At 33.8% G+C, this 13,889-nt stretch overlaps 1 protein-coding gene across 1 annotated transcript in view; it reads left to right on the top strand.

Moving 5' to 3' along the window:
• The window catches only part of SPEF2 (sperm flagellar 2), a 78,839-nt gene extending 65,594 nt beyond the window's left edge, over positions 1-13,245 (top strand). The window contains exons 30-35 of the mRNA XM_069881178.1: positions 218-400; positions 3,013-3,105; positions 3,703-3,876; positions 7,181-7,369; positions 7,499-7,621; positions 13,177-13,245. Coding sequence (XP_069737279.1) covers positions 218-400; positions 3,013-3,105; positions 3,703-3,876; positions 7,181-7,369; positions 7,499-7,621; positions 13,177-13,245 — 831 coding nt within the window. The remainder of the gene's footprint in view (positions 1-217; positions 401-3,012; positions 3,106-3,702; positions 3,877-7,180; positions 7,370-7,498; positions 7,622-13,176) is intronic.
• Positions 13,246-13,889: the final 644 nt, after the last annotated feature.

Genomic DNA, 13,889 nt, shown 5'->3' with positions numbered 1-13,889 from the left:
AGTATTTATTTAGGTGGATACCAACTGTGTGTGCCAGTTAGCTTGAATGACAGATTGTGCTCTGTGGCCTGTTTTATTGAATGTTGCATGTCCTTCATACATCTTCAAAATCTCACTGCAGAACCATGTCCATTCTACATAGTAAGGATACAGAGAATACAGAAAATCCATGTTTATGCATGCATATTTGACAATATTTATTATTTTGTTTTTATAGTTGCAAAACCTGGCATCTGCATTCACAGTGAACTCAGAATTTACTGACTGGCGCAGATTCTTACTAGTATCAGCACAGCCTTGGCCAGTGCCATCTGTGACACAGCTCCTTGAAACTCTACATAGCTTCAAGTCTGTTGATGTAGCTGGATCAGGCTTTGTTACACAGGAATACTATATGCAGGTTATAAATTTATTCTTTTTCAAAAAATATTATTTTGTTAAACCCTGTAGATTGAATTATATATTGTTGGGTTTATTCCCGTTCAGGAATGCAGTCTGAATCTTAAATATTTTGCTTTTTGAAGATAGCTTCTGGTGAAAATTGTCTTAAGAGAACTGATGGACTAATATCTGTCTTGCTGATGGTTCCACAAATCAGACCAATTAAACTTACTTTTTACTTCCATTACCTACTTTCTCACTATATTAATTTCAAATTCAAAGTAGTTCTAAAGAAACTATCCTAGGAGCACTTTGACTGCTATTACCTTGTTTGACACTGTATTTATAAGACAAAAAAACATCTCCCAAACAAAAATAAGTATTTTAGTTTGGGCTCACCAGCTCTAATTTAATTAAATATTTCTAGAATTTTTCCAATAAGGATTTTTTGCAAATGTGTACACAAAAGTTCTACAGTTCTGTCAGTCTTTATATGTTTGGTGATACTAAAATAATTTTCAAAATGTTTTAAATACATTTCATAAAACCTTTGTTGTAGATGGCTTTCAAATCACCTAGTATTTACTTCAAAAATTAAATACAGGCTCTGTTATTCCAGAGGTCTGTAAATTTCAGAACTGCTTTGATTAATTTAAAACTTCCAGCGGTGCCTGCCAGCCCTTACCCCACCCCAGACTTGCAAAGAAACAAATTCTGCAAAGCCTGAAAACCCACAAAATTTGCAGGTCTATCCACATCTCTTTGTCTATTGATGTAATTTTTACTGAAGTGTGAGAGTTTAAAAGTAAACGAACCATTACAAGACGCAGTCTGTGAATGTACATTTTTAACACAGGCTCCTAGTTCTAATACAATATTACCTAAGCAATTAATTTACTCACTTCAGGATCAGAACTGGCTCATATTCAGTCAATGAATAAATATGCAATGGTATACACTCATTTGTTTATAGAATTAGCTTCATTAGTTCTTCCAGATTATATGGGAGCGATGACTCTGAACCTACAGTCTCACATGGTTGCTTGAAGACTGAAAAAAACTAAAAAGTTCATAAACATGCAGGTAGCTCCAAAGCTGAAGCTTGTTGTTCATAAGAGACCAATATAGGCAGGCCCATAAATTAGGGTAGCCAAAGCAACTCAGTTCAGCAGCCTGCATTGCTCTGAAGATTTTGCTCTACAACCAACTCATATTGCAAATAGAAATTGTAATGTCTGTCGCTCCTATTTCATGTTTGAAAACATGACCAAAATTGTCCTCCCTTAAAAACCCCATAAAACCACTGTAAATCTGCTATGTATGTTGTCCTACAGTTCATGTTACCAACAGTAACGTGGTTTGGAAGATTTACATATACAGTTATGAGAAGGACAGGAACCAAATTTTTCAGACTTAAATAAAATTTAAGTTCAGTTAAGTCCAATATAAAATTTATTTATGAGGAATAACTGAACTGTTCATATTGCAATGGTTTTTTTATCTTCCTGAAGCCATTTGTGGCAAATTTTATGAGGTCAATACCTGTTTCATTTCTTTCTTATGATTTTCTTTCTTGAAAAAAATGATTCATGTGCTGTGGAACATGATGCACAGAGAATTAATGAGTCAGTGCTGTCATAGCGGAGAGTTTTTAATAAAATTGTTCATCAGTTGTTATAATTGATGATATAATTATATCATCAAGACCAACCTGTCTGGTGTATTTCTGGTAAAGGATCTGAAAGACAATGTGTAGTTGTATTTTCTTGCTATTAATTTGCTTGTTTTCCCCAAATAACTGGGGATAAAGCAGAAAACTAAATTTACTAATCTCTTTTCTGTGCTGAAAAATCTCTTGGAACAGGCTTTTGTTCCATATCATTGTCTTGTTTTTTAAAGTAATCAGATAATAATAGTGCAATATGTTATATAATCAAAAATGTAGTTTTTTACCTGAAGTATGGAAAATGACGTGGCTAAGTTTATAACTATGTTACAATATTTTCATTTAATATCCATACTGAAAGATTATTGCATCTCTCATTAATATCTCAATTCATGAAGATTTGGAACTATTTGAAACTTTCCATATTAGTCAGTTAGTCTGACAGAAAATATAAAGACATTTTTTTGAATGTTAAAATCCTTCAGTTACAATGGAAACAGATGCTTAATTTTGTTATTGGGAGCAGGCAGGCATAGGAGAGACATGTCTCTATCCTACGTTATATTGAATTGTGTGGACAGTAGCTTCCAAAAGAACAGCTAGGACAAAAGCTATGGAATAGCAAAGGATACTATAATAGGAATAAACAAGAACACATAGAAAATCTGTGTCATGTTCTCCTTCTTGGGCAGTGTAGGTTTACAACTATATAGTTAATTTTTACCTTTTTCAAGTGCATAGAGTCACTTCATATTTTACTTCACTCTCAGTACGCCCCAGAGTGTTACAATGTGCAAACAGCTACTTAATTATCCTGATGTTACTGTATATAAACAACAAATTCAGCTTCATTCAATTCAGGAGTCAAACTCTTGTTGGTAAATCTGTTGAACAATTATAGAACATAAAGACCACTTTATTTTAAGGTGTGAAAATATATTACTTTTTTCTTCTTTTTTTATCAGGTTGGGTTATGGTTTAGTGGAAATGAAGATCTAAATGTAACAAAAAGTTGCACAGAACCTTTGCCTTCAGAGAGGCTAGGACATCTCATAAAGGTAACTTTAAAAACATAGATGTTTTGAAGAGATTCTTAATATTCTGACGTGAGGGTCCCTTTTTTTTCTGTAACTGCTGGAATGTTTCAGTGGTGCTTCAGAATCTATTAGAAATAATGTAGGAAGGAATCTAGGAATTGTCCTTCAGTATTCTAAATCATAGTGTACTCAGAAAAACTTTTCTGTTTTGAAGGCAGTAATTTCGCTACACAGTACTGAGCTTTGTAAAGAGTGGGAGGCAAGTGATCCCTGTGTCTAAGCGGGTGGAAGTCTCCGTGGAAAAAGGAGATACTGCTGCCACCTGAATATGCGAGAGTGTTTTGGATCTACTGGTTGAAATACAGGATTTCATTAATTTCTCTTAATTTTTCCGAAGTCCTCACTCTAGAAAAGAAAATGCTGCAATTCCTGTTTCCTTGAATGACTCAGACACTCTTCTGATTTATCATAACTTACAGAGCCTCATCACATTTTTAAAGATGATATCACTCATCAGCAATCATTACTTTATATTATCCTCTTCTTTACAGTCTTTCATTTGTATTTAATTAAATGCCACTAGTAAAACTTAATTTACATATTTTTGTTCTGTTATAGTTTTTTTTCAGTTTATTTGTCGATACCAGCAAAGATCCTGCCGTACTGAACTATACTGAGATGCTACTTTATTTTGCCTCCCATTCTGATCCTGTTGAAGGTGTTTACAGAGCACTTAGCATTGCTACTGGAACATACATTCATAGAAAAACAGAAGAATCTCTTCCATCTGGGGTAAAATTCTACATTAAAATATTAGAGGATAGTACTGGTGCTTGCAAATTATAAATAAACTAGATTGCAGTATATTTCCTTATCCTGGGTAGGTCAAGTCCTTACAAGCAGTCCCACTGACTTCATGGGAGCTCTGCAAATAGTTCCACTGACTTTGGTAATAATACTCAGAAGTGTACCTCCAAAAGTCTAACAGTTTGCTTGACAAAAAATAATGAAAGTTTAAGGTATTGCTGTTGACTGCTCTTTACAGTTGCACAGATAAGGGGAGAACTAATCTTAGACAATTAAGTCCAGCTACTAATCCCCAGAAATTAGACTGTTGTATGGCTTATGGTATCGTCATCTAAACATATAAAGCCTGATATTATTACTGTTCTTATTTTCTTTCCACTATGTTTCTTTGGGGTGTTTAGTAGTATATACACCTTTGTTGCTATTTTCAAGTGTTTCAGTTTACCTGTGAGCTGGAAAAATTAATGATTAGTTAGATATTAAATAGTTTTTTAAATAATTTTTAGACCTATAATGAATGTATTGTCACATCAAGTAAATTTAGCATTTTGAACATTGCTAGTATTTCTGTAATATGTTGTTATTTCTAAAGACTTAAGTCTGCCATTTGATGCACTGTGTGCATCATTTACTTATTACTGATATATAAGTGGTTTTTTTGAGATATAGAATATATCTGTACACACCTTGGGAAGAGCTCACTCTTCTAGATAAGAAAATATTTCACTATGCTGTCACAACCACAGTGACTTTAGCATTTGCCTAATACTTAAAATACAACTATGATCATCAGGAACAGTATAGAAAGGGCATTATTTTACAAGATGATGTAATCCTATATATATTCGTAATTACATTTTTTCACTTCAAGTGACAAAATATATTATTGCACTGACATGTGCCTGCTTTTATTTGGCACAGCACAGTTTTTGAAAGGAACACAGCTGTGAATTGAGGAAAGAATTCCAATTAGTTATGGGGTGGAGGGTTGTTAATAGAAGTTTTTAAATTGTCCATGGGAGAGACATGGCACATTTCCTAGAAAGAAAGAGAGTATAGAATCCTCCCAATTAGATAAAGTAAATATGAACTTAGTGTCCCATATTTAAGTAGAAAGTTTTAACTGTCAGGCCATTGGATATGCAACAACACAACATGTTCAACCCCCTTCTGTTTTCTGCTTGATTTGGTCTCTCTGGTGGAGACAAAAGTAAGACTAATTAACTGCACAGACATCATCACATACGTGTCAAAGACTTCTTAAGACTATGAGTCATAGGTGGAGGGAAGCATTTCCCTTCAATCTAGAATTAACAACATATCTCTGAGGAGCAAGATTTAGTGCACAATCCAAACTGATGTTCCCTCAAGCTTGATTTCTCAGTCAGTGTATTGGCTCTATGAATTTGGGCTATGTCTGATGCATGTCTCATAATTATTTGTATAGACAACTTGTGTGCCTAATTCATCTTGGGGACCCCCTTACAAATGTAGAAATATTTAAAAATTAGATGCTAATTGAGCATCTTGCACATTTGTATTCTCTTTGACTTCACATCCATCTTTTATAGACTGGTGCTCAGAATTGCAGGGCTGATAGGAAACAATTTTAATCTTTTCTTTCTTCTTATGCCCTGTGTGACTTGTGTGTACACTTAAATAATAACATTAAACAAAAAACAGAGAACTAATGAAAACCTGTTCCACTGAGGTGAATGAGAGTTTTCACTGTTGACTTCAATAGGGCCAAAATATCACACAGGATATTCAAGAACAGCAAAGGGGGGAAAAAATAAATAATGAGTTGTTACCTTATCATGCTTGAGTCAAGCTCCATCAAATAGAAAGAAGTAGGTCCCTGGAGACATCCAAATCAGTTTTCTGCACCAAATTAGGAACCTAAACCTTGTTTACCTGTGGTTGTTAACGTGTGATCTGAATGTCCGAATTCTCACTGCAGGTAATGGAAATCTAGGAAATATTATCAGTTGATTATTTATCAATGGGAAAGACTGTCCAACCTATCTGAAATGGATTTTGTAACATACTTCAGACTGCGATCTAATCAACAGCTTATACATTAGTGCCTAATTGAATTTATCTCTTCTTTTTTCTCCTGTTCTGTGCTGATTTAAAATTTAATGCTAATTTTAATGCTAATTTTTAATGACTTCTGATTGGTAGTTGCTTACAGAAATAGAATCATAAAACTCTAGAATCATAGAATCATAAACTGGTTTGGGTTGGAAGGGACCTTAAAGGTCATACAGTTCCAAACCCCCTGCCGTGGGCAGGGACACTTCCCACCAGACCAGGCTGCCCAAGGCCCCATCCAAGCCGGTTTTAAGTCTCAGTAATTTTGTTGTTTGTTACCTAGAGCTCATATCTAAATATAAATAGCTCAGTGGGAGACAGAAAAACTTACATGCTGCTAAGTGTTATAAAGACTGGATCAATGGCTTTGCTTCTGTGTTGAAAACTACAAATATTAAAGCCTAAATTATGCATCACAAGCATAACTGAATCTTAGCACTCTTCCACTCCTACTGAAAAATGAAACTGTGTGTTCAATTGAATATAATTTCTTGTTGCTGTTAACAGACTACTCTAATTAGTCTAATCTAGTCAAAGCACTCACCTGTGTGAGGTCCTTTCTCATCTTTGTGCTCACAAATCCCTACAGTGTTTGGGTTTGGTTTTTTTCTCTTTGGCTATCTCTAAGATCACCAGAAAGATAGTTCGTTGCTTTTTTATACTAAATTTCTACTTTTCCTGCATAAAGCCATTCTCATCTTCTTCTGTGGAGAGATGGTGAACCTATGTTAACTGTTAGCAAAAATAAAGTTTTTGCAGTGACTCCTTGATTTGGACTAGAAAATTCATACTACTTCTTCTTGTGAACATCCAGAATTATGATGTTTATTCCTTATATAAACACAAAGTTCTTGGTAGAGCATTGTAATTTGTGACTATTAAGCATTTTTATGTTCTGCTGCATGGTAGAATATTATCTCAGTGGAATGTTGACCGTATTCCTGGAAAAAGTTTTTTCTTATATTTCTGCTAATGCAAACACTATGGATGTTTCTGGACTCTTAGGATCCATCCCTTCATCCTATAGTTCATAGATAATTTTGTGTGAGTTGTTTTTTTTTTTTTTTTGTAAGAACTGAAGTTGGGAGTTCCAACTTCCAACTCCACTAAACCTTAATGGATATCTAACTTAAACAGGTGACCTAGTGACAGACTTTTTATCACCAAGTATTACACCTATGCTTTATTTTTTCAGACTTTTCCTTATACCAACATAGTGCCAAATGAGAAAAATTTATTAGAAGATGAGAAAGAAGTCTTGAAGTACACAAGTGAAGGAGTAATTTCAGTGGCCACTCTACTCAAAGTGTTTCATACTGGAGGAATTAAAGATGAAGATAATAATAGATTTAGTACTCAAGAAAAGGAAGGCAGCTATGAAAAGGTAGGCTGATGGATTCAAAGAAAGCTTTGTCTTTTACATTATATGTTAAATAAATGCCTGATGCAATCTTTGCTTTTCACCAGATATTTTTTAACACTCAATAAATTGAACATATTATTGTTCTTAAAGCATTTCATCAAAATATACAAAGACTTAGGCACTGAAGATCTGAAAGTCATTCCAGTTGCACTCCTTTTGAAGCATCCTTTCATTCAAGACTTGATCAATAGGTGTCAAGAATACAAGCTTCCTGTAAGTATTGCTTTCTAGGAACAAGAACTTTTAAAGTACATATATTGAGATTTGCATTATCCGATAAGTGTAAATTTAATAAATTTACATACTGACAATTCGAAGTGTAGATGAGATATACAGCATAGCGTTTTGTAGATTAGATTAGTAATTCTGTTTTCCCTGAAAACTCCATCCATCAAGGACTGCTCTGTTTTCTGACCTACTTTTTATACCTGTCTTGCTCACCTATAGCTACCTGCAAGTTTTCTACTTCCTTGTCACATGTGGCATTGCCTTTCCTGCCACTGATAGGAAGGAGCCTGTTTGAATTATCTTCCCAATAGGAAGACACTGTGGGATAGGTGATAGAACACATCCTGTCCCAGGCCAACCAGAGTGTAGAAAAGAGCGTGCAGAGGTAGTACAGGTGTAAATATTCTTCCCTGCCATGCTTTGGACACTGTTACCTGAACTTAAGTTTGAATGTGCATTAAAGTAGTTGCGCGTAAGACAAGTTTAGGGCATAGTACCAACCTATTAAATATGCTGAACTATGGCAAAAATACATGATATATGGAGGGTAAGAAAATGGTGTGAGAAAAGATGCAAGGATGTTTGCATTCACATTTCCAGTGATCAAACATAATCAGTCAACACAAATTTGGGATTATTACCACAATAGCCACATAACATCCCACAAACTGCAGATCTGAATGAGATACATGATACTCGAGTAGCAACTTGCTATTTCTTAATTGTATTCATCATCTGTAAGAAGTGAAGAACACAGCACTTACATCACTCATAATCACTGTTAGTAAAAGACAAAAGAATAAAATAATGTATTTATTCTGTCAAAGTAAGGATTAAAATTAATTTACTGTAGTAGGAAGAGATACAAAACAGAAACATAAGGGAAAACCAACACAGCCAAAGATTACAACTATACATGAGCATTTATCCTGGCTAAATTAATGTTTCAGATGATTTGGGAAGACAGACACCATGGAACGGTAGGCCATTCCCCTCTTCTCTTCTCCATTCTTTCTTTTTATTTAATCACGTACTGCATTTCCTAACTTGAATTTTTTTGCCAACTTCATGAAATTTCTTGTAGACCACAGCTTTCGTTAAACTAGCTCTATGCTCTGTACATGGTCCATCTCAAGAACTATTCTTTACACAAACATCTCACTGACTTTGCAGCATTCAGCGTAATGCCAGCTTCCCATGAAGGCCAAATGTGATGGAACATGAAGTGACACTCAGTTATGGTGTACACTGAGTAGTGCCATATTTAAGTAGCAGTGACTATTCATAATCAAAATTTCTAGTCTTCCAGTGCCACTTTCATGAGAAACTATGTTATATAGCTTAAATACATGTAGTATAAACTGTATTAGCTGTCATCATCACATATGTTATTTGTGGCTGGTAGTATGTGTTCGGGACAGTTACAAAATTTGTCAGTCAGTGAGGAAAGATGTAGATGAGAATCTATTGTACAAGAATCTTGGCAGTAGCTGAGGGGTTCAAAGCACATGCTGTAGCCCAAAGAGTTTCCACAACTTGTCTACCAAAGACATATTGGTACAATTACATGTAAAATATACATTTTTCTGTTTGTTTAGGAGATTCATTTGATGCTTGTATATCCCCTCTTGACAGATGACACAGAGCTTCAGTTTTCATTTGTAATACTTAGAATGTCCTCTTGCAAGGGCTTATACTGGCTGTATCTCAAATACAGTTCTCTCTGGTTTCTATACTTAAAAAGATAGGATTCTATTCCTTGACTGTGCTGGTAAATAGAGACTACTGTTTTATGCATGAAATCAACACTTCACAGTCTTGCTTGCAAATTCTGAGTAAGTGGGGAAGAGCTAAGACCTCAAGATTTTACTCAACTTTAAAGCAGATTGTAATATTTACCAATAAGAGACAACCAAGAGACCCAGCTGCTATGTTTTATGGTAATGATTCTTGTCAAAAGCATATGTGCTCCAGGAACAGTTTTTGTCAGGCAGTTCTTGAAAAAACTATATTTGGTGAACAGGTGAGCTTTTTTCTCCCCAAAACATTTCAAAAAAAGTAAACAATATTTTTAGCATCAATTAGTTTTTCAGAAATTCTCCTGAAACTAGAAAAGTCTCTGTAAAAATGAGATTCAACCACAGTGCTGTTATTTTGAGATCTTTTACAAGATAAATATAGCAAGTTAGGGTGTGGTTTCTAAGGTTAAAATATTTCTACTACTGCAGTCATAAACAGTGGAAAATAAAATGTTTTGCCAAAACATATAAATGGACTATCTAGCTTACAATTTTTTCAAATTTGAGTTGGGCAGCAGATTCTTTTGGCATCTTCTTGACCAGTTCAATTTTAGCCAATACAATCTTTGAGAAAACTATTATCTCCAGATGAGATATGTGCTTGTCTTTTGAAGGGAGTTTGTTTTCTCAGTTCATATACCAGTGGGATGGCAACATCCTACATGATGAGAACCTTTCTGGTAGTCTCAATACAAATGCTAACAAATAAATAAGCTTGGAAATTCTATTACTTTTTCATCTGGTCTTATTTATCCTCATTAGAAATCCTTCTGGCTTCAGCTAGAACTTTCAAGCAGTCTGCTATTATCAACACGTTTGTTTCATTTATCAGATTGAATTTATTCCTTTAGACTAGCTAGAGCACACCTATATATTAGTGTGTGTTTGTGAATGCACTTCATTACATTCTGAATTATATTGTCTTTATGTACTTTTAATAACAAATTAGAATATTTTATTAGACCAACTGATTCAGCTAGAAGAAGCAAGCAATTCTGCTTTTTCATCTGTTGTTCATATTCATAGGTTGGTCTATTAAGGGTGGTCTGTTAGGGGACCTTCTTCAAACCTGGTATTATTTCTTGTTACAAATTTTGCCTTTTCTTCTGGGTCAATCATAGGTACAGTAACACAGAAACAACACCGCATTTTAGTAGCTCTGCATTTTGATTGTGATGTGTCTAAGTAAAGGGTCTAAAACATATTCTACTTCCCTGATTCTGAATGCTTGCAATAATCTGTTATTTTGACTGGATGACATTTGTGTGATTACTGAGTATAACAAGTATTTTAATACTTAGCATTCAGTTTGTTGATATCAAAACCATTATGCATTAGATAATTTTATGTTACCTTTTTTATCCTGCTTTGAAATCCTGAATAGTCCTTTTTTAAAAACATTAGTTGTATTTCTCTATGTCTGTGTTTTGAATACCTTTCACATAAACTGTCACCCATTCATCAAGCTTGTTCCTTGTAAGGAATTGTCATATTATTACTGCTGTTATTGTTGTTGAGTTTGTTAGTCATTTCAGTAGCATTACTTCGATTAATTCAAATTGGAGTTCTAATGCGGCAGTATTTCTAATATGTAAATTAACATATTTATAAAAACACCCCAATTTTTAGTGTGTTGAACAATTATTACAAAACTTGTTTATACTCACAGCAGCCCTTTTATATCACACAACTAAAGAAAGATTCAGAACTCCATATATGAATTTTCTATCTAGAAGAAGTTCATACCGATTCTGTTTGGTAAGCCTTATAATGTGGACTGTATAGTTTATAGTCAACTCTTGATGCTTTGGCAGAGAAAAAGCACTGCTGAATCACTATCTACTCATAGGCAGTGGTTGTAATACTTATGAAACCTGAGAAGCCTTTTTCATGTGGTATTTTAAATGTCCCATTTTGCAAGGGAAGGAAAATTTAACTCAGTGTTTAAATACATAGTTTAAAAAAGAGACCTATGTTATGCTTCTTTTTATCATGTATTCCATCTCAAAATTTTAGGATGCAAATATACATGGAAGATACTATTTCTTACATTAAAAGTTATAAAAATGTATATTAATATACTAAAAATATTGAGTTTGGTTTTTAACATCGACATAGTAAATCTGTTGGAGTACTATTCCTCCAGTGTTTTGAGGCTCTTAGGGTTTTGTTTCTCTTGCAGAACTAGCAGTTACATAAATAAAATCTGCACAAAGGAAGCTTTTTTTCACTTAACACATTCTTAAATGCTCTTCTGTCACTCTGTTTCCTGCATCAGGTTACAATTTTCAATCATGCCATTCTTGCTTTTAGCCTGATAGTTAAAATATATTCCTGTGGTATTGCTAGAGCATAAAATTGCCATTTCCCACACACATGATCACAATGACAGTGTTGAACGTGTCTCTGTATATCATTTGCTCTGCAACAATCAGCAGTAGCTTTCTCAAACTCATTTTTTACAGGAACTTGGGCTTGTACTTTACATTTAGAACTTTCATAATTAAACTTACATTCTATTATGCCAGAAGCACTACGTTTTACTGAGATCCTCATCTGCTTCGTGTGGTAATGATCAGTACTGATAATGAACTTGCTGAAGGTTCTATTTGCTAAAATTTACTTTTGTCAAGCCGGAATTGAAACTTCTTTTTCTGACTCAATGTGCTGAAAAGGCCTTCTTAAACTGAAGTATTTCTTGGAGTCAAAGATAAATGTTAGCCCTACTTTCTAAAACAAAGGACTGGCAAAATGATATTTTCACATGGTTCTGTATTCACTGAAGTGCTCCCGATACTTTGCAAGTTATGTGAGGCATCATTACATAGAGGCAGTTTTGTTTTTTAAAAAGAGGTTATATCTTCAAAATAAGCAAAAAATGCATATTGGTGTATGTATTTGAATTTTAACTCATTTATTTTATAAAAATTCTGACTGTAAATTATTCTTCAAAAAGAGAAAATGTATTTGCTGACAATACTAGAAAGTTAAATTACTATTTATATTAAACATTCTGCACATTACTTTTTTAAATTACAAATTCCTTGTTCATTCTACTTACACAATGGGTAGTATTGCTGAAGTTGGAAATAAAGAGTATAGTGCTAACACAAAATTATTGAAAAATAACAAATCACACAGTGTGTTATAAAGAATGCAGAACTGTACAAAGAGTCAACTCTATGATGTCTAAATGGGGGTATGCAGAATTCCACGTGTTACAGTTATTTTCTTTTATTTCTATTTGCTTGAAGTGTTTAAGTTTAGCATGAAATGTGACAAATAAAGAAATAAACTTTACTGAAGATTTTGTTTTAGATAACATTTACTGCTTTAAATGACAATCTTAATACTTCTCTTTATTGGTAAGCTTAAGCAGATGCTTAATATCTCTGTGTACTTTAAGAATTGCATTACTGTGCTTTGTAAAACCATTGAAAGCAATGAGGTTGTGAGGGTAACATGAAAACCATCTCAGTGATATTAGTGATGCACCAGTAACTTCTAGAATTTGCCATGAAAAATATGCTGTCTCAACTTGTCACTGTATGTTTATGGCTTTTTTTTAGTGTGCTGAATGTTCATAGTATTTAAACTGAATGACAACATTGTTTTTAGTGCCTTTCTTGAAGAAATCTTAAGTAACCTAGAAAAACTATAATTCATAGCAATATACAAGTTTTAAGGTAGATCAGGCTACTACATGAAATGACCTTCACCTTTTCATTTTTCTTTTCATAGGATATTAAAATCTTTCTCCAAAGAGCCAAACAAGCAGAGTCAACTGCTGGAAAAAACGACCACACATAAAGACATCAGTGTATGAAAAATTGTAGTTGGTGAACATTAGTAATCTTTTTAAGGGCTGCTAAAGGTTAAGAAATATGTATTAAACCTTCAGACCTCCCTTCTGTGATGAAGGATTGTTTGTTTATTGTTGCAAGAGCAAAATCCCACCTCACTTGCACATTCACTGTCACTTTAAATTTAAACAAAACAAAAAAGAAGAAAAAACCTAACCAGGGAAAGGTATGGTTAGTTCATATGATATAATTTGATGATGCTTCTAAATAAAACCAATTCCTAAACTTAAATAGAACCAATAGTGTGCTTATTAATAATTGTTGTAAGAATAGATTATATCCAATTCTTGTAAATCAGCTAAGATATAGCTGGTCACCTTTTGTTAATGTGTATGTTTTATCAATTGGCTAATTTTTAATAAATAAACTGTTCTAAGTAATTAATTTTAAAACCATGTTACAATTCATAGCTATTAAAATCAGTAAATGAAAACACTGTTTTCTCAGGATGACCTACCGAAGGGATATCATGTACATGAAAACTGAGTGCTTGTCAGCACCAGAGGTGATGAATTTTTGTTATCCAACCTTTCTATTTCTAACCTTCCATTACAGCTCAGCTCTGCTACCACCCTCTAAAAACCTGCAGGC

Source organism: Phaenicophaeus curvirostris, chromosome Z (genome assembly GCF_032191515.1).
Source record: "Phaenicophaeus curvirostris isolate KB17595 chromosome Z, BPBGC_Pcur_1.0, whole genome shotgun sequence".
Lineage (NCBI taxonomy): Eukaryota > Metazoa > Chordata > Aves > Cuculiformes > Cuculidae > Phaenicophaeus > Phaenicophaeus curvirostris.
This window is presented reverse-complemented; position numbering and strand designations above follow the sequence as displayed.